Genomic DNA, 25036 nt, shown 5'->3' with positions numbered 1-25036 from the left:
AAGGAAATGGTAAACCACTCAATTATTTTGGCCAAATAAACTCCTAATGGTATCACAAAGAATTGGACACAACTGAATGATAAAAACGAAGGAGGATTACCATGGTCATGGGTTTCATTCCATATTTCAGTGATATTTTGCTCAGTTTACTACCGTATAGAAGTTTTAGTGGCCCCTTTCTTTTTTTTTTTTATTTTTACACTGGGAATTTTCTTTATTGTACAGTCGTAGTAGGTGCTCTTTATTAAATAGTAGTAGTATGTGGGACAATTCGGGTAAAGTGAGTTGCTGATGAACAAAAGGTCAAGTGTCTGGGGAAACATTTGAACTGAATCTTCCTGGACACCGTTTAGATGATTCCAATTTTGTTGGCAACATCCAAAGCATCATAGTCTGGAGCCAGTCGGACATAGGCCTTCTTCTCTCCGTCAGGCCTGATCAGTGTGTTGACCTTGGCCACATCGATGTCATAAAGCTTCTTTACAGCTTGCTTAATCTGATGCTTGTTGGCCTTGACATCTACAATGAAGACAAAGGTGGTGTTGTCCTCTATCTTCTTCATAGCAGACTCAGTGGTCAAGGGAAACTTAATGATGGCACAGTGGTCAAGCTTGTTTCTCCTCGGGGCACTTTTCCGAGGGTACTTGGGCTGCCTTCGAAGCCTTAGAGTCTTGGGTCGCCAGAAGGTGGGGGATGTCCTGATCTTCTTCTTTTTGTGGCTGTGCACACCCTTCAATACCACCTTCTTGGCCTTCGAAGCCTTGGACTTGGCTTCCATCTTGGGGGGAACAACCGCTTCCTTCTTCGCCTTTGGTGCCATCTTAAGGAAAAGGCTAGTGGCCCCTTTCTTGATTTTCCCTCTTCTGAATCTCTGGATGCCTTGACTGCCATTCTTCTTTCCACTAGCCTGGTGGATGTAAATGGGCAGTTTTCTCCTTTCTCTGTCCTTTTTAATATAAATTTCTTCTGATTAGACTTGCAGGGTACAAGGCAAATATATTCTTTTTTTTTTTTTTTTTTTAGTGAGGCAATTGGGGTTAAGTGACTTGCCCAGGGTCACACAGCTAGTGTTAAGTGTCTGAGGCCGGATTTGAACTCAGGTACTCCTGACTCCAGGGCCGGTGCTTTATCCACTGCGCCACCTAGCTGCCCCCAAGGCAAATATATTCTTATCAGCCTTTGTTAGATACACTCCATTCCTGGCTAAGAGCCTGCCATTTATATATTTTAAGCCAAGGTCTAGAAATCCAAATCCCATTTTTAGACCCTATTTTCTTAGCCAACTGCTCACTTCCCAAATTCCTTCTTTTCAAGATCCTTTGCCTTCGATGGATACGAGTTATGGAAATGCCACCTATGCCTCTGAAGTCTTCATTTCTTTGCATATGATATTGTAATTTTCAATAATGCTTTCTAGATTCCATTTGAGAGTATACTAAAGAAAAGGATAACGAAAGAAGAGATGAAACTATTTCTTTGGATGAATTAGGACAGTGATAAATGATGACAGAGAGATGTCAGACCTGAAGAATGTTCCTTTAGCTTCTTTTTTCTTCTGACAAGGAGAGATGTTGGTCAATTTTTTGGACTAGAAAAGACAGAACAAGAATGGTTAATAGGGAGTCAAAAATTGAAGGTAAATAAGGACAAAGTAAGACAGCAGCTAGTTGCCCTTGATGAAATTCTGGATGAACTACAGGATACAAGAAAGAACAACTAGTAGATGGGCTCCTGAGCAACTTGGAAGGATCATGGAGAAGGAGAGAAGTTCTGTAGGCCTAGAAAAGGGACAGTGATATAACACTTTTGGAAGTGAGTGGAATCTGTAAATGACAGGTTCTAATTTACGGCAAAATTCTCCAACATCTTAAAAGGATATAGACAACATATAGAAAAGGCAGCAGCAATCCCAACCAGCCTGCAGGCATGGCTTCATCAAGAACAGGTTAAAAACAGAGAGGTATAACATTTATAACAGCACTTTTTTTTTAATAGCAAAGGAATAGAAACAAAGGAGGCTGAAGCAATTATGGCATATGAATGTAATGAAATATTATTGTTGATGAAATTCAGAAAAAACCTGAGAAGACTTCCATGAACTGATGCAGAAGTGAACATGTCCCTCTTCTATTGGAGAGTACAATTTATATATTGATTGAAACATTGTAAAGGACAACTTTGAAAAACTTAAGAATTCTGTTCAATGCAATGATCAATCTCGACTGCAAAAGGTTACTTATGAAGTGTGCTTCCTACCTCTCAGCCTCGAGGTTGATGGATTGTAGGTACAGAGTGAGGCATGGTCAATCCAATACAATTTTGTGTTGTAATACTTGTTCATTACAAGGGAGAAGTTTTTCTTAGGGGAGGGGAAATGTGGATGAAAGTTGGGGGTAGTGTTAGTGCTGCATAAAAAAGAAGAAAAGAATAAAAAGACTATCAATCAAACATGTAAACAAATACATAGAACAAAAGAAAGTTGGGGGGATATAGAGAAAAGGGACAATGTTGTACTCCTATGTTAAAGTTAGTGTATAGTTTTTTAAAAAAACACCAAGTTAAACATGGAAGATTCATCATTTCACATGTGATATTCTTTTTCTTTTTGTCTTCTGTATATGGAAATACTTACTTGTTGATGACTGTGAATTTATAATATTTAAATAAAAAACACAACAGATCATAGAATCAGATTCAGAGCTGCAAAGGAGCTCAGAGGTCATCTAATCTAATTCCCTCATTTTACAAATGAGAAACTGAGGCTTCACACATATATTAGGTGGTAGAGCCAGGAAGTGGACCCAGGTTCTCTGATTCTAAATCCATCACTCTTTCAGTCGTAACACACTGCCTCAAAATATATGCAAGCGTTTTTTGTTTTAAGCTTGTGCTTTATATTTGTAACCTAAAGGTGATAGAGCCTTCTATCTAATCCATCCTGGGTACATTGTATAGGATTTCGTTTCATTTTTTAACAGCTTTCATAGTTTCTAATATAATTTCTCTCAATGTACTTTTCTTAGAGGGTAAGAATTTCATTAACACAAGATATAATTTAAATGATGGAAGAGTTGATGGAACAGATCTAGTTAACCAGCCCAAACCTCTCATATCTCCAACTGCCTACTGGATATCTTAAACAGTATGCTCTGTAGACATCTTTTCTTCAGGGCAAATGAGGGTTAAGTGACTTGCCCAGGGTGACACAGCTAATAAGTGTCAAGTGTCTGAGGCTGGATTTGAACTCAGGTCCTCCTGGATCCAGGGGTGGGGCTTTATCCACTGTACCACCTAGCTGCTCTGCTCTGTAGACATCTTAAACTCCACATGTCCAAAACTGAATTCCTTATTTTCCTCCCTAAGCTCTTTCCTTTTTCTAACGTCACTATGACTGTTAAAAAAATTATTTATGTTAATTATTTTTCCAAATACATGTAAAGATATTTTTTGAATTCCAGATTTTTCTCCCACCGTCCTTCCTTCCCCCCTCCCGAGGACAGCAAGCATTTTTTTTTGTGGGGCAATGAGGGTTAAGTGACTTGGCCAGGGTCACACAGATGGTAAGTGTCAAGTGTCTGAGGCCAGATTTGAACTCAGGTCCTCCGGAATCCAGGGCTAATGCTTTATCCATTGTGCCACCTAGCTGCCCCAACATCAAGCAATTTGATATAGGTTATATATTACAATCATGTTAAACATATTGCCACATTAGTCATGCTGTAAGAGAAGAATCAGAATAAAAGGAAAAAAACACACAAGAAAGAATAAACAAGAACAATAACCAAAAAGCAACAACAAAAGTAAAAATAGTATGCTTCAATCTGCATTCAGACTCCATAGTTCTTTTTCTGAACGTGGAGAGCATTTTCCACCATAAGTCTTTTGGCATTGTCTTGGATCATTGTATTACTGAGAAGAGTTAAGTCTATCACAGTTGATCATCAAAAAATGTTGTTGATACTGTGTACAATGTTCTCTTGGTTCTGCTCATTTCACTCAGCATCAATTCATGTAAGTATTTCCAGGTTTTTCTGAAATCCATCTGCTTATCATTTCTTAGAGCACAATAGCATTCCATTATATTCATATACCACAACTTGTTTAAGCATTCCCCAATTGATGGGCATCCCCTCAATTTTCTTTTTTCTTTTTTTGCAGGGCAACGAGGGTTAAGTGACTTGCCCAGGGTCACACAGCTAGTGAATGTCAAGTGTCTGAGGCCAGATTTGAACTCAGGTCCTCCTGAATCCAGGGCTGGTGCTTTATCCACTGCACCACCTAGCTGCCCCTTTTCTTTTCTTTTTTTCATCCCCTCAATTTAAAAAAATTTTTTTTCTTTTTAAAAATTTTTTTAGTGAGGCAATTGGGGTTAAGTGACTTGCCTAGGTTCACACAGCTAGTAAGTGTTAAGTGTCTGAGGTCAAATTTGAACTCGGGTCCTCCTGACTCCAGATCTGGTGCTCTATCCACTGCGCCACCTAGCTGCCCCATCCCCTCAATTTTCAATTCTTTGCCATCACAAAAAGAGCAGCTATAAATATTTATGTACATATCGGTCCTTTTTCCTTTTTTATGATCTCTTTGGGATACAGACCTAGTAGTGATATTGCTGGGTCAAAGGGTATGCACAGTTTTGTTTTGTTGGGTTAAGTGACTTGCCCAGTGTCACACAGCTAGTAAGTGTCAAGTGTCGGAGGTCACATTTGAACTCAGGTCCTCCTGAATCCAGGGCCGGTACTTTATCCACTGCGCCACCTAGCTGTTCCACACACAATCAATTTCAAAGTTCTTCAGAGAAACCTTAAGAGTATCCTTGTATTGCTTTTTCTGATCTCACGGGAGTGCTTTCCTTGTATGAGTTCTCTATAAAATAGTCTTTTAGGCAGGCATTCAAACAATGTGGCCAGCCCATCAGAGTTGCACTCTCTACTGCAGAGTTTGAATGCTTGGCAGTTCAGCTTGAGAAAGGATCTCACTCAGTGTCCAGTACTTTGTCTTGCCAGGTGATCTTCAGAATCTTCCTAAGACAATTCAGATGGAAGGGATTCAGTTTTCTGGCATGGTTCTGTAGACTGTCCAGGTTTCATAGGTATATAACAATGGGGTTAGCACAACAGCTCTATAGACCTTCAGACTGGTAGGCAGCCTAATACCTTTACTCTCCCACACTTTCCTTGAGAGCCTCTCAAATACTGTTACCTCTGGTAGTGTGTACGTCAATCTCATTATCTATGTGTACATCCCTGGAAAGTATACTGCTAAGGTAAGTGAAGTTATCCACAGTATCCCTCCATCTGCTATAACTGATGCTTCCACATATTGATGATGTGACATCAGCTGGTGGAGAACCTGTGTCTTTGTGGTGTTAACTGCCAGGCCAAAATTAGCACAAGCAACAGAGAACTGATCCATACTCTGTTGCATCTCAGCCTCAGAAACTGCACTGTGCACAATTATCTGTGAACAAAAAGTTGCGTACCAACTCTCCCTCCACTTTAGTCTTGGCTTGTATCCTTTTCAAGTTAAATAATTTACTGTCAGAGCAGTAGTCGATCTTGATGCCATTTTTGTCCTTGGTGAAGCCATCGGACAACAATGGTGAAAACATCATGGTGAAAAGCAAAGAAGAAAGCACACAGCCCTGCTTCACTCCACCGGTGACTGGGAAATGATGAAAGCATCGTGTTATCCAGAACACGTGCAAGCATGCTTTCATGGAACTGGATACAATACTGATGAACCTCTTCAGGCCATCAAAATTCGCCATGATCTTCCATGAGCTTTCATGATTGACTTTCTTTCTTTCTTTCTTTTTTTTTTAGTGAGGCAATGGGGGTTAAGTGACCTGCCCAGGGTCACACAGCTAGTCATGATTGACTTTCAAATGCAAAACAAACATTGTGTAATGACCTCTGTTCTGTCCCTGGCATTTCTCCTGGAGTTGTCAAGCAGCAAACACCATGTTGACCATTCCTCAGCCCTTTCTGAAGCTACACTGCCTCTCAGGTAGCTGTTTATCTTCCAGGTGATGTCTATTAAGGAGGACGCTGGGAAGAATCTTGCTTGTAACGACAAAGAGAGAGAACCTTTCCCCCCTCCCCCTGTGACTGTCACAGGATAATCTATTTCCTTTTATTTTATAGAGAATAAGCAGGGCAGGGTTAGGTTAGGCGACACAGACAATTTTTAGGGTACTTTTTATAGACTTCATGCAGTCCTTAAAAAAGGCTGTTCAGACACCCAGAGACTGCCCAATCCCACTGCTGCTTTCAGTCTAGTGAGAAGACAACCCTATGGTCTGGGCTGCCTGTATGCAGGGTTGTGTTTATAGCTTCCAGTAAATTTGCACCAGCTGCTTCTTCACTTGCCCATTGCCACAGGCCTTTGAGGTAGGTCAAAAAGGTAAAATGATATAAGAGATATCTTTTGTTCTTGTTGTTTGTTTGTTTTGTTTTTTAGTGAGGCAATTGGGGTTAAGTGACTTGCCCAGGGTCACACAGCTAGTAAGTGTTAAGTGTCTGAGGCTGGATTTGAACTCTAGTCCTTCTGAATTCAGGGCCGGTGCTTTATCCACTGCGCCATCTAGCTGCCCCTAGAGATATCTTTTGACCCGAGCATAAAGTGGACTTAAGTGAGGAGAGTTGTGTGAAGTCATTGGCCTCACTCTCTCTTCCAGAGTCATTGGAGTCCAGTGGCAAGGCAAAAGACAAGATGACTGATGATGGCTCAGGATTTGGTGGAAGACATTGGCATCTTCAATGTCTAACCAAATTCTGAGCACTCCATGATGCCTGCCTCAGCTGCCGCCATGTACTGCTGGAACAAACTGTTCACATCCACCTATTCTGCTGGGGACATCTTCACATACTTGGGTTACGCACCCCTCTAACTCACTGATGGGTTTGAGTCCTCTCTGTTGTCCCCAATCTTGTTTAGACTGTCTGCTGAAACAGTTTACTGGGGTGAGGCTGCTGCACATGCTACAGCTTCTTGGAGACTTGGGTGGCGGGGGACACCAAAGGTAGAAGGCAGCCCTGAAAAGGGCTCGACAGTCCCCACACCAGAGGTACTTGCCTTCCCTAAACACCTTTATGTACCACGGGCAATCTCAGATCCACTGACATGAGCCTCTTTGCTATTCCTTGCACAAGACACTCCATCTCCTGATCTAAAGTATACTTCACTTAAAATCATCCTTTCAAATAGTCATTTGTCCTGTTAAAAATGATGTTGACAACATAATACAGTACTTATACGACTGTACCTAGAACTATGCTCACTCCAAACCTGTTTCAACCCATGACTGGCCAGTGTCCTTCTGGACCTCGACCCCAGTGGCCATCTTCATACTGACAATACCTCCAACTCCACTACCTTCTCTTCTGATTGGTGAGTTCGTCCCCGAACCTCCATATGAGGTTCAACACCTATGGCAACTATGACTACTGAAAACCTGGTTTAGTCTCCTCTTCTGTTCCTCCCTAGAGGCTCTATCCTTCCCACTTTTCAGCTCCCTTTCATGTGGTGTTTTCTCCTATGAGAATGTAAGCTCCTTTATAAAAGGCAGGAATTGTCTTCTTTTTTCTTTGTACTTGTGTTCTAGGCTCAGTACAGTACCTGACACAAACTAAGCATTTAATAAATGCTTGATCTATCTCTGTATTTATCTCCTGATTTTATTTTATTCAATCCAACAACCATTAGGTGCCTACTTGAGATACAAGTTTAGATAAGACAGGATCCTTGCAGGCATGGAGCTTAAGATATGTAATTCTCAGAAGAAAGACAAGTGAATAAATTTAAAAATATTTATTGTGATGGTCTGTAGTTATTGTAAGGTATTCCTGTAGACATGTATAAATTTCATATATATATAATACATAGATTGAATATTCTTACAAAGCTTTGTAGCCATCCAGATACTTTGCAAGTCTAGTAATAATTAATAGCAAATTCAGTTACTAAGGGATGTAGCAATTCTAAACTTTTGGTACCAATGTGTTAACTTTGTGTAACACAGTAGTTCAAACCTGCTTTAGGTTGATGTTAACATTCAAACTCCAAGACAAGATCTGCTTTGGAACCTCCCTCTGAGTTATACCAAACCTGTATTTTGTCATGACAACAGGAACTGGTGGCTCTTTCAGATGTTTAAACAGTAATCTGAAATATAAGAAGTTAATTGCTATTACCTCGGAAGGGATAATACAATTGATGTACAATAGCATGGGTGAGGTACACAGCTTCCAAACATTCACTATTATCAGGGCAGCTGCCATGCAGTCTAAAACTAATGTAAGCAGAAGGTTTTGGTGCTTTGAATAGCCCTTGGAAAGTAGCCTGGGCTGTTGTACAAGGTAAGGGAATAAATGCTTTTATTCATTCAGTTTAGAATTTATGTTTGTCATGAACCTGCTAGAGAATTGTAATTTGACAAACTACACCAGAAAAAAAAAATGAGCTAAGTCACTGCTGGGGCAGCTAGGTGGTGCCATACACTGGCCTGGAGTCAGGAAGACTCATCTCCTAGAGGTTCAAATCTGGCCTGTGTGACCCCTGACAAATCAATTAACCCTGTTCGACTGTTTCCTCATCTATCAAATAAGCTAGAGAAGGAGATGGCAAACCATTCCAGTATCTTTGCCAAGGAAACTCCAAATGGGGTCATGAACAGTCAGATATGACTGAATCAACTAAACATGTCAGTGATGAGAACACACTATATATACCTGCACACTATTTTTCTGACTGTAGATTTAACTATTCTCTCCAAAATGTTCCATTGTTGTTATTGGGGCAAAATGTTATAACATGAAAACAATTATTTTTTAGCCTCAAAAATGTTACTTCAATTTAATACATGCTAGATTCTGGACATACAAAAAATGAAAAAATGGCAGTCCTTGCTTTCAAAGAGCTTCAAATCTACTGGGTAGGGAGAGAATGACTCATGAAGGAGGGAGTATCCCATAGTACCTTGAGAAAATTTGAAGGTTTTGCTGAAGAAAGGGGAGGAGCTTCAAAAGCTAAATCAACATTTCACCAGATAGAAAGTGTATGAGGCTTTGTGAAGCCAGACAATTAATGAGGTGCTTCAGGCAATAAACCGGACTTTCAGGCAATAAATAGCCCTCAGTCACTCACCTACATTAGGTTCCCCAAGGAGTATAGGAAGTAAAGCTGATTGAATTGGAAATCATTAACCTAAGGCATCCCAAGGCAGAGCAAAGTGCCTTACTGAGAGAGTCCCTTAGTTTAAGCCAGGGAGGATTGTCAAACAGGAGAGGTTACACTTCTCCCATGGGCCAGGAGGTAACAAACTACTTCAGAGCTTGTGTCAAAGGAAAGAGACTTCACTGCCAAGAAGCTAAGAATCTTTGCCTTAGCTGAAAGAACACTGCAAGGTCACCAGGGTGCAGGGCCACCCAGTCAAGCAGAGGAACCTGTCTGGTGGCCATTGTTTAGTGGTAGCCAGGCCTAGTCAAGCAGCAACAGATCCCTTAACCCAGCTAGGCTACATATCAGTGGAATGATTCATACATCACCAGCATCAAATCTTGTGAGGACCTAGGTTTTCTGGAGAGAGAAAGGACACTGAGGTCTTGCAGCACTAGGGCTGTGAGTTGCCTTGGGCATGGGTGCTTCATTACCATTGTACTTTAAGTCCAGGCCCAGTGTCTCCCCAACCCGCTGCAGACCATGCATATTTGTGGAAGAGTGTATGGAAGAAAATGCTTTGTAATTACTGTTTTATGTAATTTGAGTAAATGCCTTTACTAAAGAATTGAGTCTACTGGCTGATTGTTAAGGGGATACTGCCAGTGGGGGTTTATAAGCTATCGTTGAGTTTATAACTCCCCTCAAACCCTGACATTGTAATAGCCACCCCAACAAGGATTCAATTGGCCAGTGGCAATGAGAGTCAAGTGAACTCACAGAGGGGTGTTACACACATACACATATAAGTATGATACAAAACAGAATGTGATAAGAGCAAATAAGAGATAAAGAAAAGGTACTATAAGAAAATCTGCAGGCAAAAATATTCTTTTCATATAGAAGTTAGTGACAATAAGGTAAAACTTTATGGAAGTTGTATCTTGAATTGGCCCAAGAAGAAAACTTTCATTAGACTGGGGTAGGAAAGATGTTTATTCCAGGTATGTGGAACAGTCTCTGTGAATGTTTGGAAGTGAGAAGTTAGAGGACTGAAGTAATGATAATATAATATTATATTTATATATGTGCCAGGCACTGTGCTAAGAACTTTACAACTCTAGAACATAGGTGCTATTGTGATGTTTAAAATCTAAATTGTGGTCACCTTAAATCAGAAGCTTCAGCTCCAGTCTAGCCTAGAGTTCCAGCCTGGTTGGGTTCTTCCTGAAGTCCTCCTCCACGAGCCTGCTTTAATCAGGAACACCCTTCTGCAAGCTGTTTGTGGAAGCTTTTTTATACATCTGGAACAGAGGCGGTCCTTACACTCTGCTTCAAGGTGATTGGTTGGCATCATCCAAATCCATTGTCTTTGAAGGTGTTCTCAAGTTGAGTTCACAGTCTAGTTTCTGAGAACAATACCTTCTTAAGGGCTAGCCAGGTGTGATTACAATCCAATTAACTTGAAGTAGGCTTAATCAGCAGTCAATCACTCTCACTTGATTCAATCAGTATAGATTAATCTCCAGGTGGGTCTTTGAGTATCTGCTGAAATCCCATTATTTCATCACACTATCATTATTCCTCAAATGAGAAAACCAAGACAATCAGAGATTAAATGGCTTTCCCAGAGCCACATTTGAGGCCACATTTGAACTCAGATCTTCCTGACTCCAAACGTGTTTGGAGTCCACTGCACCACCTAACTAAAAGATTGAAGCAATATTTAGAGGGTTTTAAATGCCAGATCAAGGAACTTACTTTTTATCTACATGAGGTGGTCCAGTAGACTATTGGGCTTGAAGTCAGAAAGACTTGAGCTCAAATCCTGCCTCAGACACTTAGACAAGTCACTTAACCTCTCTGTCCCTCAGTTTCCTCATCTGTAAAATGGGTGGTAGTATGGAACATAATGGCCTCTAAAGTCCTTTTCAGCTGTAAAACTATGGCTCTCCAGACAACAGGAAGCCATTAAAGACTTTTAAGCAAGGGAATCATGTGGTCAAATCAGCAGAGTAGGAAGATCAATTGCTTGGTTTCTTAAGAACATCTTGGGATGACACTCAAGAGGTGGTATAAGGGTATGGGGTTGGGAGTCAGGAGGTCTAACCCACTTCCGCTAGGTAAAAATTCATTGCTTATGAGGTTTGATTTTTTTTTTCATGTTTTGAGGGTTTTAAAAAAATGTTTTTGTTAAGTCTTGTTTTGTGTATGGCAACTGACTATGAGGCATTGTGGGAGCTAAAGAGCTCTTACCTTTTCCTTCTGTGAAAAGTAGAATGTTTATTGGATTGCTTCTTAAGAGCAGGGACTCAGAACACAAGAACTCTACTCTAGCTATCTACTAACCTTAAATTCAACAAGCAGTGATCAAGTATTATTCTCCAACACAACCTTCCATCTCCGATCCCAGTGCTTTTGTACTCATGGAATGCAATCCTGCCATTGCCTCTTAGAAACCCTAACTTCCTTCAAGGTTCAGCAGCAATGTCACCTCCTACTTGAAGATGATCCTGATACCCTCCAATTATTTTTTGCATTTTGTATTTATGTATTAGTGTAGAACCCTGCCTTCTCCCTGCAGAATGTAAGCTCCCAGTGGCTGAGGGATGTGTTTCCTTCCTTCTGGTTCTAACCCCAGGAACTAACTAGCACAGTGCCTCTTACAGAGTAGACGCTGAGTACTTGTTGAAGAATCTTTGAGCTTGTTTCCTCATCCTTAAAATAAGGGAGTGCAAGGCTAGAGGAGGGGCAGTTAGGAGGCACAGTGGATAGAGCCTGGAGTCTGAAGGACTGGAGTTCATATTTGGCCTCAGGCATGTACCAGTTTTGTGATCCCTTTCTTTTACAACATTCTGATCTCAAATGTCCCTCTTAGAAGTGGGTTTTGCCCCTCCAAACACATTCTGACATCAGTAATTTTGGGGAAAATTCTGCTACTTAAAAGTTTAGCTTCTTAGCACTTTGTGCCTTGAATCTGCTAAAACAGTATGTGCTGTGTATTGGAAATAGCATTAGATTTGGCTGAGAATCCTGTAGCAGATTTGACTTAGAATAGTAGAATACCAAGGACAGAAGTCTGCTACTTCTTTCTCTGTGGGGCAGAATCCTAGCCAATCACCACCTATTTCTTGAACACCTAAACTGGGCAGTCTTGAAGGAGTCAAGATCTAGTTAAGATCTAATACCTACCCTCTAGGAGTTTACAGTCTGGTGTTAGTAGGGATAACACCAAAACAAATTCCAAATTAAGGAGTAGGCATTTTATTTTATAGCCAGTGGGGTTTTTGAGTGGTTGAAAGGGGTAGAGGGACCAACAAATATTTATTATCTACTACCTACCTGGAACTATGCTAAGAGCTCAGGATTCAAATACAAGAAAAGACAGTCAGTCCCTGCTCTCATGGAGCTTACATTCTAACCCAGGAGACAATGAATATACAAGGGTTATACAAGATGTATATAAATTGTATAATAACAATAGCTATTATGTGTATGTGTGTTTATATAATGTGTATATATATGTAAACAAGTTGTATTTATAATACAAATTTTAACAGCTATTATGGTTTATATGTTTATATAATGCAAAATGATGTGACGACAATAGCTACCATTTATCTAGCGCTTTACGGTTTGCAAAGCACTTTACACATATTATCTTTCTATCCTCACAATCCTGGAAAGGAGGCGCTATTTATTATCGTCATTTTACTGAAGGGGAAACTGAGGCAAACAGGTGAAGGAATTTGCCTGTAGCGTGAAAGGTTACTTCACAGACTCTTGTGCTAGGATTTCTTTAGGGGAGGGGGACATAATTGGAGCCTCTTTACCCTTCAACACGTTTCCTCGGCTGTAAAATAAAGGGACAAGCCCGGTTGAACTCAACCCGATTCAAGAAGCGAATATACTGAGGCCTTTTCTTTGACAAGCCAGGCTCAGAGAGCGCAATGCAGAGGATATTTGAACAGCAAAATAAAAATTGGAGCCTGCCCTCCAGGTGCTTACAATCTACTACTCTCACAGAACCGGAAAGTTTGGTCCTCTTTGCCAGCAGAGGGCAGCACATGGTTGTTCCATGGGCCGAAGGAGAACGCCCTCCTCTCCCCCCCTTGCCCGGAGGAAGGGGCTTTTCTAGGCTGAGGCGGGCCCTTCCCCTTAGGGGATCTGCCCCTCCCCTAATGCGAGTGAGGGGCCGGGAGGGAAGCTTCAGACCCCGCTTCCGACCTGCTTGGCCTGGGGCAAGTCACTGAAACGCCGCACGCCTCGGTTCCCTCCTCCGTAAAGAGAGGGCGGGGTTAACCAGGCTCAGGTTAGGCCTTCCGGCGTCCCGCGCTCAAGGGGAGGGCTTTTCTTTGCGCCGCCTCTTCTGATTGGAGGGCGGACGCCGCCTCCGCCAATGATCGCGGAGCCGGGGTGGGAGGTGTTGTTGTTTCCAGCGGACGGCATGGCGGGGCGGCTGCTGAAGGTGAGCGTTCCTCCCCCCCTTCCTCAAACCCCGAAGGGGGCCCTGCGGAGGTGGGATGAGCCCCGGGTGGGCGGGCCTCTGGAAGGAAGGCCCGAGCCCCAAGGGGAAGGTATGTGTGTCCTCGCGTGACCACCGGGAGTATGCCCATGTGCCCTCCAGTGCGGGGCGGGCACCGGAAGACCAGGGTTCACCGGCCCGGCTCCAGTGTCACGTGGGTTTGGCGAACTGCTGCCACTCGAGAAGCGCAGGGCCAGCAGTCCAGAGGACTCGAGTTCAAATTCGGCCTCAGACACCGCTTAGCTGTGTGACCCTGGACAAGTCACTTCACCTCGTGCCTCAGTTTCCTCCTCTGTAAAATGGGCTGGAGACAAGAAAACTTCAAATGGGGCAGGAGGTCGGGCACAACAGAAAAAACCACCCCACATTGTATGTCAAACTCATCTGGGGGTGGGGAGGGTGTCCTCAAAGGGCTTACTTTCCACCGATTTTAAGTTTCCCCAACGGATAGAGCTCCGCCCTGAAGTCAGGAAGACCTGAGTTTAAATCCAGCTTGAGACCTTTACTGACCCTGTGACCCCAGCAAGTCATTTAACCTCTGTTTGCCTTCATTTCCACAAATGCAAACCGGGAATCCTCACGGTCCCTACCTCTCGAGGTGGTTGTGAGGATCAAATGAGATAATATTTTTAAAGTTCTTCCCACTGTATATAAAAATGCTGCTGCTTCGGAGATGTGGAAGTGATCTGGGGTCTGCCAAATAGCTAACAGGCCCGGTGGTGATCCACTGTCCTGGCTCTAGCTAGGTTTGGAGAGGCTCCCTCCAGGGTGGTTGTGTTCACAGCCATCCTCAGAAAACATCTACCAGGTCAGAGAGTGTTTGGGATCTGCATGGAGATGCTCCTTATGGATGCGGTCCCGGGTCGTGGAAGTAGCTGATCCAAAAGAAAGCTGGAAACCAACCAGGGGTCTATGGATAGATGTCAGGGGATCCTGGAACTTGAATGGGGGAAAAAGTACATCTTCATTTTCACTAACCTCTAACTGAAATTTAGCATTTCCTTTAGTTACAGATGTAGGCAACAAAGCCTTAGTCTGGTTTATAGACTTCACCAGGCTGTGGAAAGGGTCCCCCCCCCCCCTCTCTCCCTCCCCCCCTCCTCCCTCCCTCTCTCCCTCTCCCTCCCTCTCTCCCTCTCCCTCTCTCTCTCTCTCTCTCTCTCTCTCTCTCTCTCTCTCTCTCTCTCTCTCTCTCTCTCTCTCTCACACACACACACACACACACACACACACACACACACGGTTTAGAACAGCGTATATTTGGCAGGCGGGTGGAGGAGGCTGCAGAAGGTGGCCTGTGGCTTGGCCCTTGCGTGGACCCCTGATGAGGTGTTTTTGCAGAAGCGGGCCCAGGAGGCGGCGATGATCCTTGGAGGTGGAGGACTGATCTTCACCTCCTACCTGACGGCAGTGGGTGACGAGCACTTCTATGCCCACTACCTGATGCCCATGTTGCAGAAGCTGGTGGACCCAGAGCTGGCTCACAAGCTCTCCATTCGCTGCATCTCCATGGGACTCCTTCCACGCTCAGCCCCCCCAGACTCCAACATGCTGGTATGTCTTCTCTGGGTTTGAGGGGGTAAGGGGAAGCGCTCCCTTTGTATACAACTAGGACTAACCCTGGTGGAAGCCATAGTCATAACTGGAAATTTGTGGGTCTTCAGATTGGACAAAGTGATGAAACTTCCTTGTTTCAATTGTCAAATGCAAGGGTTCTGTGTTTTAAGAATGAGTAGGGCTAAAGAGGTGCTTGGAGCAGAACTAGCTGACCTAAATACATACATACACCTGAAACACAGATATTTTGTATGTATGTATGTATACACACATATATGTACATGTACATGTACACTGCATTATCACATATGCATGTACACACACGTGCGCCTACACATAATGTAGCCTCTTCCTAACATCATCCTTTGATATCTGTCAGAAGACTGCCTTGTAGGTCCCAGAACTAGTTCCTTTGGGATTTCAATAAGCTGGATTTCCCCTTAAGGGGCCCATGGTAGAATTATACTAAATATAACTTCATATCAAAGAGTGTCATAGTGAGGTTTCATTGTGTGGCTGGAAACATTAGAACGAGAAGTCCTCGTCTCTCAGGTGCGTCTGGCAAATCCTTGAGGACACTAGTTGCCCAGTGAACTCGGGGAATGTTGGGGTCTTAGTAGAAAGACATGGACAAGATGGTTTGTAGAATGAGTAGGTGTGCAATTTCAATTGAATCCCTACTTTTGGTCAAGCATTGTGCCAAGCTCTGGGGATGCAAAAAGAGGCCAAAGAAGTTATTGGTCGTCCTCCTAAGTCTTTCCTCTTCAGCTTTCTCACTCCCCTCTTTGTTTCTCCTCTCTCTTTCTCCCTTTCCTTTCTTTTCTTTCCTACCCGGAATCTTAGGATTCCCCTGGCCCTTGCTTAGTCCCCAATGGAATGGGGCTAAAAAGGTGGCTGACTGTTGTGTGTCACTCCCTAGCTAATCCATTTTATAGGTTAGAAGAGGGGGTGTGTGCGAGCGTCCATCCTTACAGACACACACACACACATGCACATGCACAAAGTTGTATATATCCATGCAGTATATGTGTGTGTATTCATTATATGCTATGTACACTGTGTGTGTGTGTGTGTGTGTGTGTGTGTATCCATGTGTATATAACTGATGGTTAAAATGTACCTTGACTTACCCCGCTTTTTCTTTTCCTTTCCTGTCTTGGTGTTTAGGCTAACATTCCCTAACGTAGCTAGCAGGTCTTGACCTTTTTTGTGCCGTCGGCCCCTTTGGCCGTCTAGTGAAGCTTATGGATCAGTAGTATAGTGGACACAGGCCTGGGCCTGGAGTCAGGAGGACCTGATCAGATCTGGCCTCAGACACTTATTAGCCGTGTGACCCCTGGCAAAGCATTTAATCTCTATGTGCCTCAGATGGCTTATTTTTAAAATGGGGATGGTAACAGCAGCCCCTTTCCTGGGTTGTGAGATCCATTGAAATAACATAGGTAAGGAGCTTTGCAAACCTTAAAGCACTATATCCAGCTGTAAAAATTCATAATTGAAGGAAATGCTGGATTTCAGATTGAGTTGAGTGAAAAAAATTAATTATTTTTTTCTATCTGAGAACCCCAGGTTAATATGATGTTTAAAATCTAAATATGTGGTCGCCTTCAATTAGAAGCTTAGCACCAGTCTTTGGACATTAAGCATTTATTAAAGCATACCAGGTATTCATGTGGAGCTCAGAAAGTTAAGAAAAGGCCTATCCAGCCTAGAGTTCCAGCCTGGTCGGGTTCTTCCTCAAGTCCTCTGCCATGAGCCTGCTTCAATCATGGACTCTCTAGCAAACTGAGTGTGGAAGCTTTTTATAGGTCCAGAGCATGTGAGGTTCTTAGACACTGCTTCAAGCTGATTGGTTAGCGTCATCCAAACCCATTGTTCACTGGACTTGAAGGTGGTTTCATGTTGAGTTCAAAGTCTTTAGCTTCTGAGACGGTACCTTCTTAAGGGCTGGCCAGGTGTGCTTACCATCAGCAGTCAGTCCCTCTCACTTAATTCAGTCAGTTTAGATCAATCTCCAGGTGGGCCTCCAAGTGTCTGCCAAATCCCATTATTTTATCACATTAAGAATCCCCATTCTAGTGTGAAAGCAGGATGTGTATCCTCTGCAGTTAGTGGGACTCTCCTGGCTCAAAAGCTACTGTCAGAGTGGAAGGATGGAAATACCAGGGAAAATTAGGGTTAGGGAGAAAGGGATCTTTCTGAAAGGAAAGGAGCAGCGCCTGAAAGTGATTTGTTGTTCAGAGAAAGGGTCAAGACGACAGTGTCAGCTCATTAAAATTAGATTTTCTGTGTGAATCTCTTTCTTTTTTTTCCCAGTAATAAACATTTTATAGTTTTGAGTTCCAATTTTTATCCCTCCTTCCCTCACTCCTCTTCCCCCTCCCTGAGGTGGTAAGCAGATATACATGTATGATTATGTAAAACATTACCATATTAGTCATTTTGTATAAGAAAACTTGAATAAAAAAAAGCAAAAGAAAGTGAAGAATAGCATGTTTCAGTCTGTGTTCTATAAATATCAGTTCTTTGGTGGTGGATAGTATGCTTCATCATTAGTCCTTTGCAATTGTCTTGGATTATTGTATTTCTGAGAAAAGTTAAGTCATTCACAGTTCTTCAGCAAACAGTATTGCTGTCTCTGCACAACATTCTCCTGGTTTTGCTCATTTCACATTGCATCAGTTCATACAAGTCTTTCCAGGCCTCTCTGAAATCATCCTGTTTGTCATTTCTTATAGCACAATAGTATTCCATGTGTGAGTCTCTTTCTTGGGGCCATGGTAGCTGTAATGTAGGTGGGTGTCCTGGGCTTGTTAGCTTGGCTGGTGCACGGTGTTAATGAAGTAATGAGGCCAAGGCTGTAAGCTTGATCTCTTTGTCCCTCTAGGAAGTACGGGTCCTGGGCCATAGATTCCGAAATCCCCTGGGAATGGCTGCAGGCTTTGACAAGCATGGGGAAGCAGTGGACGGACTTTATAAGATGGGCTTTGGTTTTGTTGAGGTAGGAAGTGTTACCCCAAAACCTCAGGAAGGAAACCCTAAGCCCAGGGTCTTCCGACTCCCAGAAGATCAGGCTGTTATTAACAGGTAGGTAACTAGAGCTGGGCTTGTGGAGAGTGTTTCTTAGTCAAGACCTAAAGGTGGGGAAATCATCCTTGGTTTTCTTCCCTTCTCCCAAAGTGGACATTGGTGCATCCCTGGGAATGCTGCAGATACACAGACACTTTCTGCTTGGGGGAGCAGACCCCTTCCAGTGAGCCACAGTCTCTTGTGTTCCACAGATACGGGTTCAACAGTCACGGACTCTCGGTGGTGGAGCACAGGTTACGGGCGCGACAGCAGAAGCAGGCTAAGCTCACCGAAGGTAAAACAGAATCCTCCGAGGGAGACTCGGCTTCTTAATTAGCTGCTAGGAAAAACTTGGCATCAATGTCGAGAAAAATTTCTTAGTGGTGGAAGGATGTTGGGGCCAAACTCCTAAGCCTTGTGACTCAGTGTCTCTTTCAGAGGAGTGACCCTCTTGTGTCACAGCCAGCAAGTGTCTGGGGTGAGTTCTACTTGGTTAGAGCCAGTGTGACACCAGGCAAGGTACCTCCCCTCCCTGGGCCTCAGTTTCCTTACCTGAAAAATGACGGGGGAGGAGTAGGTGGCCTCCGGGCCTCTTCTAGCTCTGGAGCTGCGCTCCCACGGTCCTGGAAAGAACCAGCTTTTAGAGCTTGTTTCTCTCTCCTTTGCTCGCTCGCTCTCTCGCTCTCTCTCTCGCTCTTTCTCTTTTTAAATTAAATGGTGTGATTTCTCTTACGTTGTAGGTGGGGAAACTAATTGAAAGTTTTTGGGGTCTGCCCAAGGTCTTAGCCTGTCTGGTGTGGAGCAGAGCCTGAGCCCGAGCTTTCTAGTGCCCAGCTCAGATCTTCTTTTCAAACGAAGTTCCCCCTTTCCATGGTCTTGAGACCATGACCCATAATTGCATTTAGGCACCTGCCGTGCTCCATTCTGGGGATACAAAGAAACACAGACCTTGCCCTCTGAGAGCTCACAGCGAGCAAACAGCTGCAGACAGCCCGGGTCAGGCCTTCCCTCCTGGCCCATCACTCCTTTTGTGGCCGGGGGTAGTTGTGACCTGAGCAGGCTGCCCTCGGTGGGCAGCCTTAGCCAGATGGCCTATGTGGCCCTCAGGACTCTCCTTCCACTAGGTTTTGGTGGGGGCAGAGTACCTGGTGGAGGTGTAGAGCAGGCAGATTATACAGATCTTTGATGAAATCACAGGTTGCACCCACTTCCTCTGTAAGCCCAGTGAATTTGTGTAGTTCTATATGGTTTCCAAAACACTTTCATATTCATTATCTGATGTGACCTCACTACAACCCTTTCTGTGAGGCCGGCTGATCACCCCCATTTTATAGAGGGGAAAACAGGTTCACTCACAGAGGTTAAAGGACGACTCCCCCAGTATTCTTTCTGCTGTGCTGTTACATCTCAGAGGTCTCTGGCTACCGAGCAAGAGGGATGCCATTTTTTATGCCACCCACTGTGTCCCTAGATACATTTCAGTTACTGTAGAGAGAAAACTCTTACCCCACTCTCTTCCCCAACAAAGGGTCATCCCCACTGTCTCCTGAGTTAGGGTGAACCACTGGCTTTTACCTAACCCAAGGAGTCAGAGTCCTTGATTTGATTTTAGTTCATTTTTTTACTCTTGCAGATGAAACCAGAGTAGGTGCTTCTTTACCTTGGTTTTGAGAAGATTATTAGCAAGTCTGAATGCTTCCTGTTAGTAAAGAGGTGTCCTGGGGGGCAGCTAGGTGGTACAGTGGATAAAGCACCGGCCTCAGATTCAGGAGGACCTGGGTTCAAATCCGACCTCAGACACTTAACACTAGCTGTGTGACCCTGGGCAAGTCACTTAGCCCTCATTGCCCCGCCCCCCAAAAAAATCTATTAGTAAAAAGGTGTCCTTAATTCTGCTGATGTCCTAGGCTGCTTCCTAGCCATTTGATAGAAAGGCTGGGAAGTACCATTGCCCTTGGCAGATGGTGTAGTGTAAGTACTTGAGAGCTAAAGGAAGCTTGGTGACACAAATAATAGCAGGTTCCCCCGATTTCAGTTGTTTGAACTTCTCTTGCAGATGGGATGCCGCTGGGAATAAACTTGGGAAAGAACAAGAGCTCCTCAGACGCTGCAGCTGATTATACAGAAGGCGTTCGAGTGATGGGGCCTTTGGCAGATTACCTGGTGGTGAATGTTTCCAGTCCTAATACTGCTGGACTGAGGAATCTACAGGGGAAAGAAGAGTTGCGCCAGCTGCTGATCAAGGTCCGCCTTCTGCATAAATCGGGATTTTTAAAGATCAGTCTTAAAAACATTTGCATTCAAATTGGCTGCGAAAGTTTTTTGATCATCCCTTTTAGTTGGGGAAAAAAGAGGAACCCCCCCAACACTTCAAAACTACATGGAGTTTTTTTTAAAAGCTGTTTAATTGATATTTTTTGTTTTGACATCACACACATTTCCTGTTGTAGCCCTCTCCCTCTGCCCTCTCCGACAGCCTTCCCTTGTAAAAAACCAAAAGCAAACCCAAAAAAGCAGATAGAGCTTTGATATGCTTGTCATCTGGGGCTAGGAGTCATGATTTCTAATGATTCTGTACTTGGAACAATAGAATCATCTAACTTTTTTTCAGAAAGTTTCCTAAATACAGACAGTTCTCACTTTAAGTAAATTCGCATTACATAAATTTGACTTTATGTAAAGAATTCTGAAAGAAATCCACATTCTGGGGGCAGCTAGGTAGCACAGTGGATAAAGCACCGGCCCTGGATTCAGGAGGACCTGAGTTCAAATCTGGTCTCAAACACTTGACACTTAACTAGTTGTGTGACCCTGGGCAAGTCATTTAACCCCCATTGCCCTGCAAAAAAAAAAGAAGAAGAAGAAAAGAAAAAGAAATCCACATTCTAAAACAACACCTATGATGTTAACTTTACTACGGTACTGTGCTCTTTCCTCTCCTGCCCCTTGGCTCGGCGCTCTGTGGCCTCTCATTCCCCCACCAAAAAAAACAAACCAAAGCCCAAACTTCTCAAGTGAAAGCAGAAAAATGGACGTGTGGAGAGACCATCCCCACTGCACTGGATGCTTGGCTTGAGAACTCTGGCACTGAGAAAGCAGACCTTGGCCCTGCTCCACCCACCCCATCTGCATGCCTTGTCCCATCTGTCTGTCTGCGCTCAGGTACTACAAGGCTATCCCTGTTCCCTGTGTGTTCCTCCTCCTGCTCTTGCTTCTCTGTCCCTGGCTACCATGTGTCTCTGAACCATGTGCTGGCTCCCTCCCTCCCTCCGTGGCTGTGTGGCCCCCTTCCTGTCTCCTTCCCTTCTTCTCTCCCTCCTCCAAATCCATGGGCAAATTCTCATTACATAAAAATCGCTTCGTATAGAGGTCTACATAATTGTCCATGTATGTAAAGTGAAATTATTACAGACTGTGGACTGTATTAGAAAATCAACCCTCTGTGATTTCAGCTGCTTCACGCTTTATAATTTGGAAAGATTGAATCAAATTCATATTGATACTCCTGTCTCCCTTATCTTTCCCCTAATTCTCCACCCCCTCCCCCCTTTTCTCTGTTACTGTAGAGAGCACCACCATCTTCCCAGTTCCCCAAGTTCACAACCTAGGGGTCATCCTGAACTCCTCACTAACTCTCACCTCCCACATCCAAGCTGCTTCCAAGGTCTGTCAATCACACTTTTGCAACTTCTCTAAATGTTTGTCTATTCTGAAAGTGCAGAATTGCTCCTTTAAGTTTGTGACTTAATTTTTTATTTACTTTTTATTCTTCCCAATTAGGAACTTCCTTTTATGCCCTTTTAAAAGCATCACAATCATTTCCTGATCTCTTCCCATCAGCAAATCTTCCCTTGTTACAAAGAAACACTGAAGAGTTCCTAAAGTTTCTAATTTTGTTGGAAATCTTTGTCCCAAGAAGTTTCAAACCCTAATGACAACTCTTCTCTAGGTGCTGAAGGAGAGGGATGCCTTGCAGGGTGGACACAAGCCAGCGGTGCTGGTGAAAATTGCCCCAGATCTCACGACTCAAGAGAAGAGGGAGATAGCCAGTGTGATCAAGGAGGTGAGAGTGCTGGCTGAGGCCAGCAGAACCTGCCTTCTCATGGTCTGTCTGCTCTGCTCTCGTTCAGAACAGGGTCTCTAGAACTGGGGGCTGGTTTGCCATTGGTTGTTATGGGTGTTAATCATAGAGTGTGTCAGGAAGTTGTCTTTGTGCCTGAGAAAGCTGATTTTTGCTCACCCAGTGGACCTCACCAAATTTTCATGTCTCCTCAGTCTGTAGCTGGAGGCCCAACCTTTCTCAGTCAGCCCTGGGTTGAGACTCAATTTCCCTACTTGTTCAAGCAGTAGAACAATACAGTAATAGCCAGCATTTACAGAAAAGCACCTCATATCAAGATTCTCCTTTGAACCTCAAAGCAGCCCTGGGCGGTCGGTGCTATGATTAGCTCTGTTTTACAGATGTATGGGGCAGTAGAGGCAGACAGCAGTACAGTGACTTGCCCAGGGTCACTCAGCTAGGGTTTGAACTCAGGTCCTCCTGACTCCAGGCTCTTTCCACGCAGCACTAGCCACTGTGATGGGATCAGGGATTGCATACCAGCTCTTGATTTCTGGTGACCCTGGTCAGGTGTGCCTAGGTCAGGAGGCTGAGCTGGCTGTGCTGGGGATCGACTGCCACCCATGTCTCATATATTTCTTTGTCCCCACACCATAGCTGGGCATCGATGGGTTGATAATCACCAACACAACAGTCAGCCGCCCTGCCAGCCTTCAGGGGGAACTTCGGTCTGAAGTGGGAGGACTGAGTGGCAAGCCCCTTCGAGACCTCTCGACTCAGACTGTGAGTGAGATGTACTCACTCACCCAAGGTAAGACTTCCAGGGCCCAGAGGGACAGTCCTGAATCACAGCTTTGTTGCTGCGGGTTTGGGTGGGATGGGACAGAAAAAGGTGTGGGTATGGATGCCCATTTTCATTCATTTACCCATCAGGCAAAATTCCCATAATTGGAGTTGGTGGGATCAGCAGTGGGCAGGATGCGCTGGAGAAGATCCGCGCCGGCGCCTCCTTGGTCCAGATGTATACAGCATTCACCTACGGGGGACCACCTGTAGTGGGGAAGATCAAGCGGGAGTTAGAGGTCCTTCTGAAGTAAGTGGTTTGAAGCAGGGTCAGGTAACGGACCAGTGCTGACGTGATAGAGTTGTGCTCAGCAACCTGAGCTCTTCCCACCGTCTTGGTCGGCCGCTGGTCAGCTGCTCTTATGGGCAGGGTGCCTCCTTCTCCCAGCTGGGTGCCTTTGCAAGGGCTAGCCCCTGGGCCTGGAGGGTTCTCCTTCCACATTCTGCCTCCCAGAAGCCCCTTTTGCAGGAGGCGTCTCCTAGTCCCTCCAGAGTCTGTGCATGCATCTTCTGTGTACCTAATTGTGCACATGATGTCTCACTTCCTAGAATGAAGGTTCCCAGGAGCCCGGGGGTGGGGGGGTTGGGGGGGGTGGGGGTGCGCTGTTCTTGCTTTTCTTCGGGTCCCAACGGCTTAGTACAATGCCTGTCACACCTGAACAACTCCACAAAATGCCTCTTGATTAATTGATTGGTAGATGCAATCTTTGCCTAAGCAGAGTGTCTTATATCTCTTACCTGTGACAGACACTTCCTAGGTAGGAGATACACTAAGTACAAATCTTAACGTAAAGGTTATTAGTGTGGTGTATATTTAATTTCATTATTTATCCTTTCTAAGAACATCAGGGGGATTCCTGGTGTCTTCCCACAAAATGGACTGGTTTTATTAATGATCCAGCCAGTACCTGAAGGGATAGAACCTATTCACTTCCTAGTTTTAAAGATGGTGGTTGGGGGCAGCTTAGTGGCTCAGTGGATAAAACACTGGCGGGGATTTAGGAGGACCCGAGTTCAAATCTGGCCTCAGACACTTGACACTTATTAGCTGTGTGACCCTGGGCAAGTCACTTAACCTCCGTTGCCCTGCAAAAATTAAAAAAAAAAAAATAAAGAGGGTGTTGTCAGTGGGACAGAGACTGGGATGAATAGAAATGTGTCATCTCTAGGGGGCTGGCCTGCTGTGAGATAGAGCCTGGGAGAGGCAACTCCACACTAGAAGAGAGCTGTAGATCTGGGTTAGATAGAAGGAGACAGTTCCTCATCATCAGAGCCCTCCAGGAGGAGAATGGGCTACTTTGGGAGAAAGGGGAATCTTCCCTCCCTGGGGGTTGAATAACTAGTGGTCAGCACTGTTGTCGGAGGAGTTCTTGGCCCAGCACCGGTTTTATAAGATGGTGTCAGAGGTCTTGTGATTCTGTGATATGCAGCTAGACCATCGGTTCTCCTTGAAAATCGGACTAACAGTCTGTGATGTCTTCATGGTAGCCTTTGTTTCTTTTGTTCCAGAGAGCAGGGTTTCAGCCAGCTCACAGATGCAGTCGGCGCAGATCATCGAATGTGAGGAAGTTGTTCTTTGTTCATGGATGGAAGGGATCCCCCTTATTCCAGGAGACTTCACTCGCTGACTTGGCTGGATTGTAAAGGATAATGATGTATCCCTGGAGTGCTCAGAGGACTTTGCTCTGGCTCTAAACCTCAGTCATGATTCTTTTAAAATTCAAGCTCCGAGAGCTTTCATTATTGTGAACATCCTGTACATAAGAAAACTATTGTGAAGTAAAGTCATGTATTGTTTATACTGAAAGCCCTAGCCTGTTTCTCTT

General features: G+C 44.2%; 2 protein-coding genes across 3 annotated transcripts; one reads left to right on the top strand and one right to left on the bottom strand.

Moving 5' to 3' along the window:
* Positions 1 to 321: 321 nt before the first annotated feature.
* LOC122743449 (60S ribosomal protein L23a-like) lies at positions 322 to 820 on the bottom strand. Its single transcript, XM_043988400.1, has one exon. The coding sequence runs from the start codon at positions 818 to 820 to the stop codon at positions 350 to 352; it is 471 nt and encodes a 156-aa protein (XP_043844335.1). The 3' UTR covers positions 322 to 349.
* Positions 821 to 7365: 6545 nt separating this feature from the next.
* DHODH (dihydroorotate dehydrogenase (quinone)) lies at positions 7366 to 25017 on the top strand. 2 transcript variants are annotated; one of them, XM_043985974.1, is made up of 9 exons: positions 7366 to 7389; positions 15023 to 15235; positions 18126 to 18325; positions 18520 to 18602; positions 20364 to 20551; positions 22257 to 22370; positions 23025 to 23178; positions 23301 to 23460; positions 24720 to 25017. In XM_043985974.1, exons 2-9 carry the CDS (start codon positions 15044 to 15046, stop codon positions 24772 to 24774), a joined length of 1146 nt encoding a protein of 381 aa, XP_043841909.1. In that variant the 5' UTR covers positions 7366 to 7389; positions 15023 to 15043; the 3' UTR covers positions 24775 to 25017. The 2 variants fall into 2 exon arrangements, with proteins under 2 accessions (XP_043841909.1, XP_043841908.1); XM_043985973.1 differs by lacking the exon at positions 7366 to 7389 and adding an exon at positions 13421 to 13624.
* The last annotated feature ends 19 nt before the right edge of the window (positions 25018 to 25036 follow it).

The sequence above is a fragment of the Dromiciops gliroides genome, chromosome 2 (genome assembly GCF_019393635.1).
Source record: "Dromiciops gliroides isolate mDroGli1 chromosome 2, mDroGli1.pri, whole genome shotgun sequence".
NCBI classification, from domain to species: Eukaryota; Metazoa; Chordata; class Mammalia; order Microbiotheria; family Microbiotheriidae; genus Dromiciops; species Dromiciops gliroides.
Note: the sequence above shows the minus strand (reverse complement) of the source record. Positions and strands in the feature narration are given on the sequence as shown.

Bases quoted from the DNA above. Each gene is read 5' to 3' on its own strand.
- LOC122743449 (XM_043988400.1), bottom strand. From the start codon at position 820: ATGGCACCAAAGGCGAAGAAGGAAGCGGTTGTTCCCCCCAAGATGGAA.
- DHODH (XM_043985973.1), top strand. From the start codon at position 13,556: ATGATCGCGGAGCCGGGGTGGGAGGTGTTGTTGTTTCCAGCGGACGGC. The intron at 13,625-15,022 runs GTGAGCGTTCCT...GTGTTTTTGCAG, and splicing joins TGGCGGGGCGGCTGCTGAAG to AAGCGGGCCCAGGAGGCGGC. The intron at 20,552-22,256 runs GTCCGCCTTCTG...ACTCTTCTCTAG, and splicing joins TGCGCCAGCTGCTGATCAAG to GTGCTGAAGGAGAGGGATGC.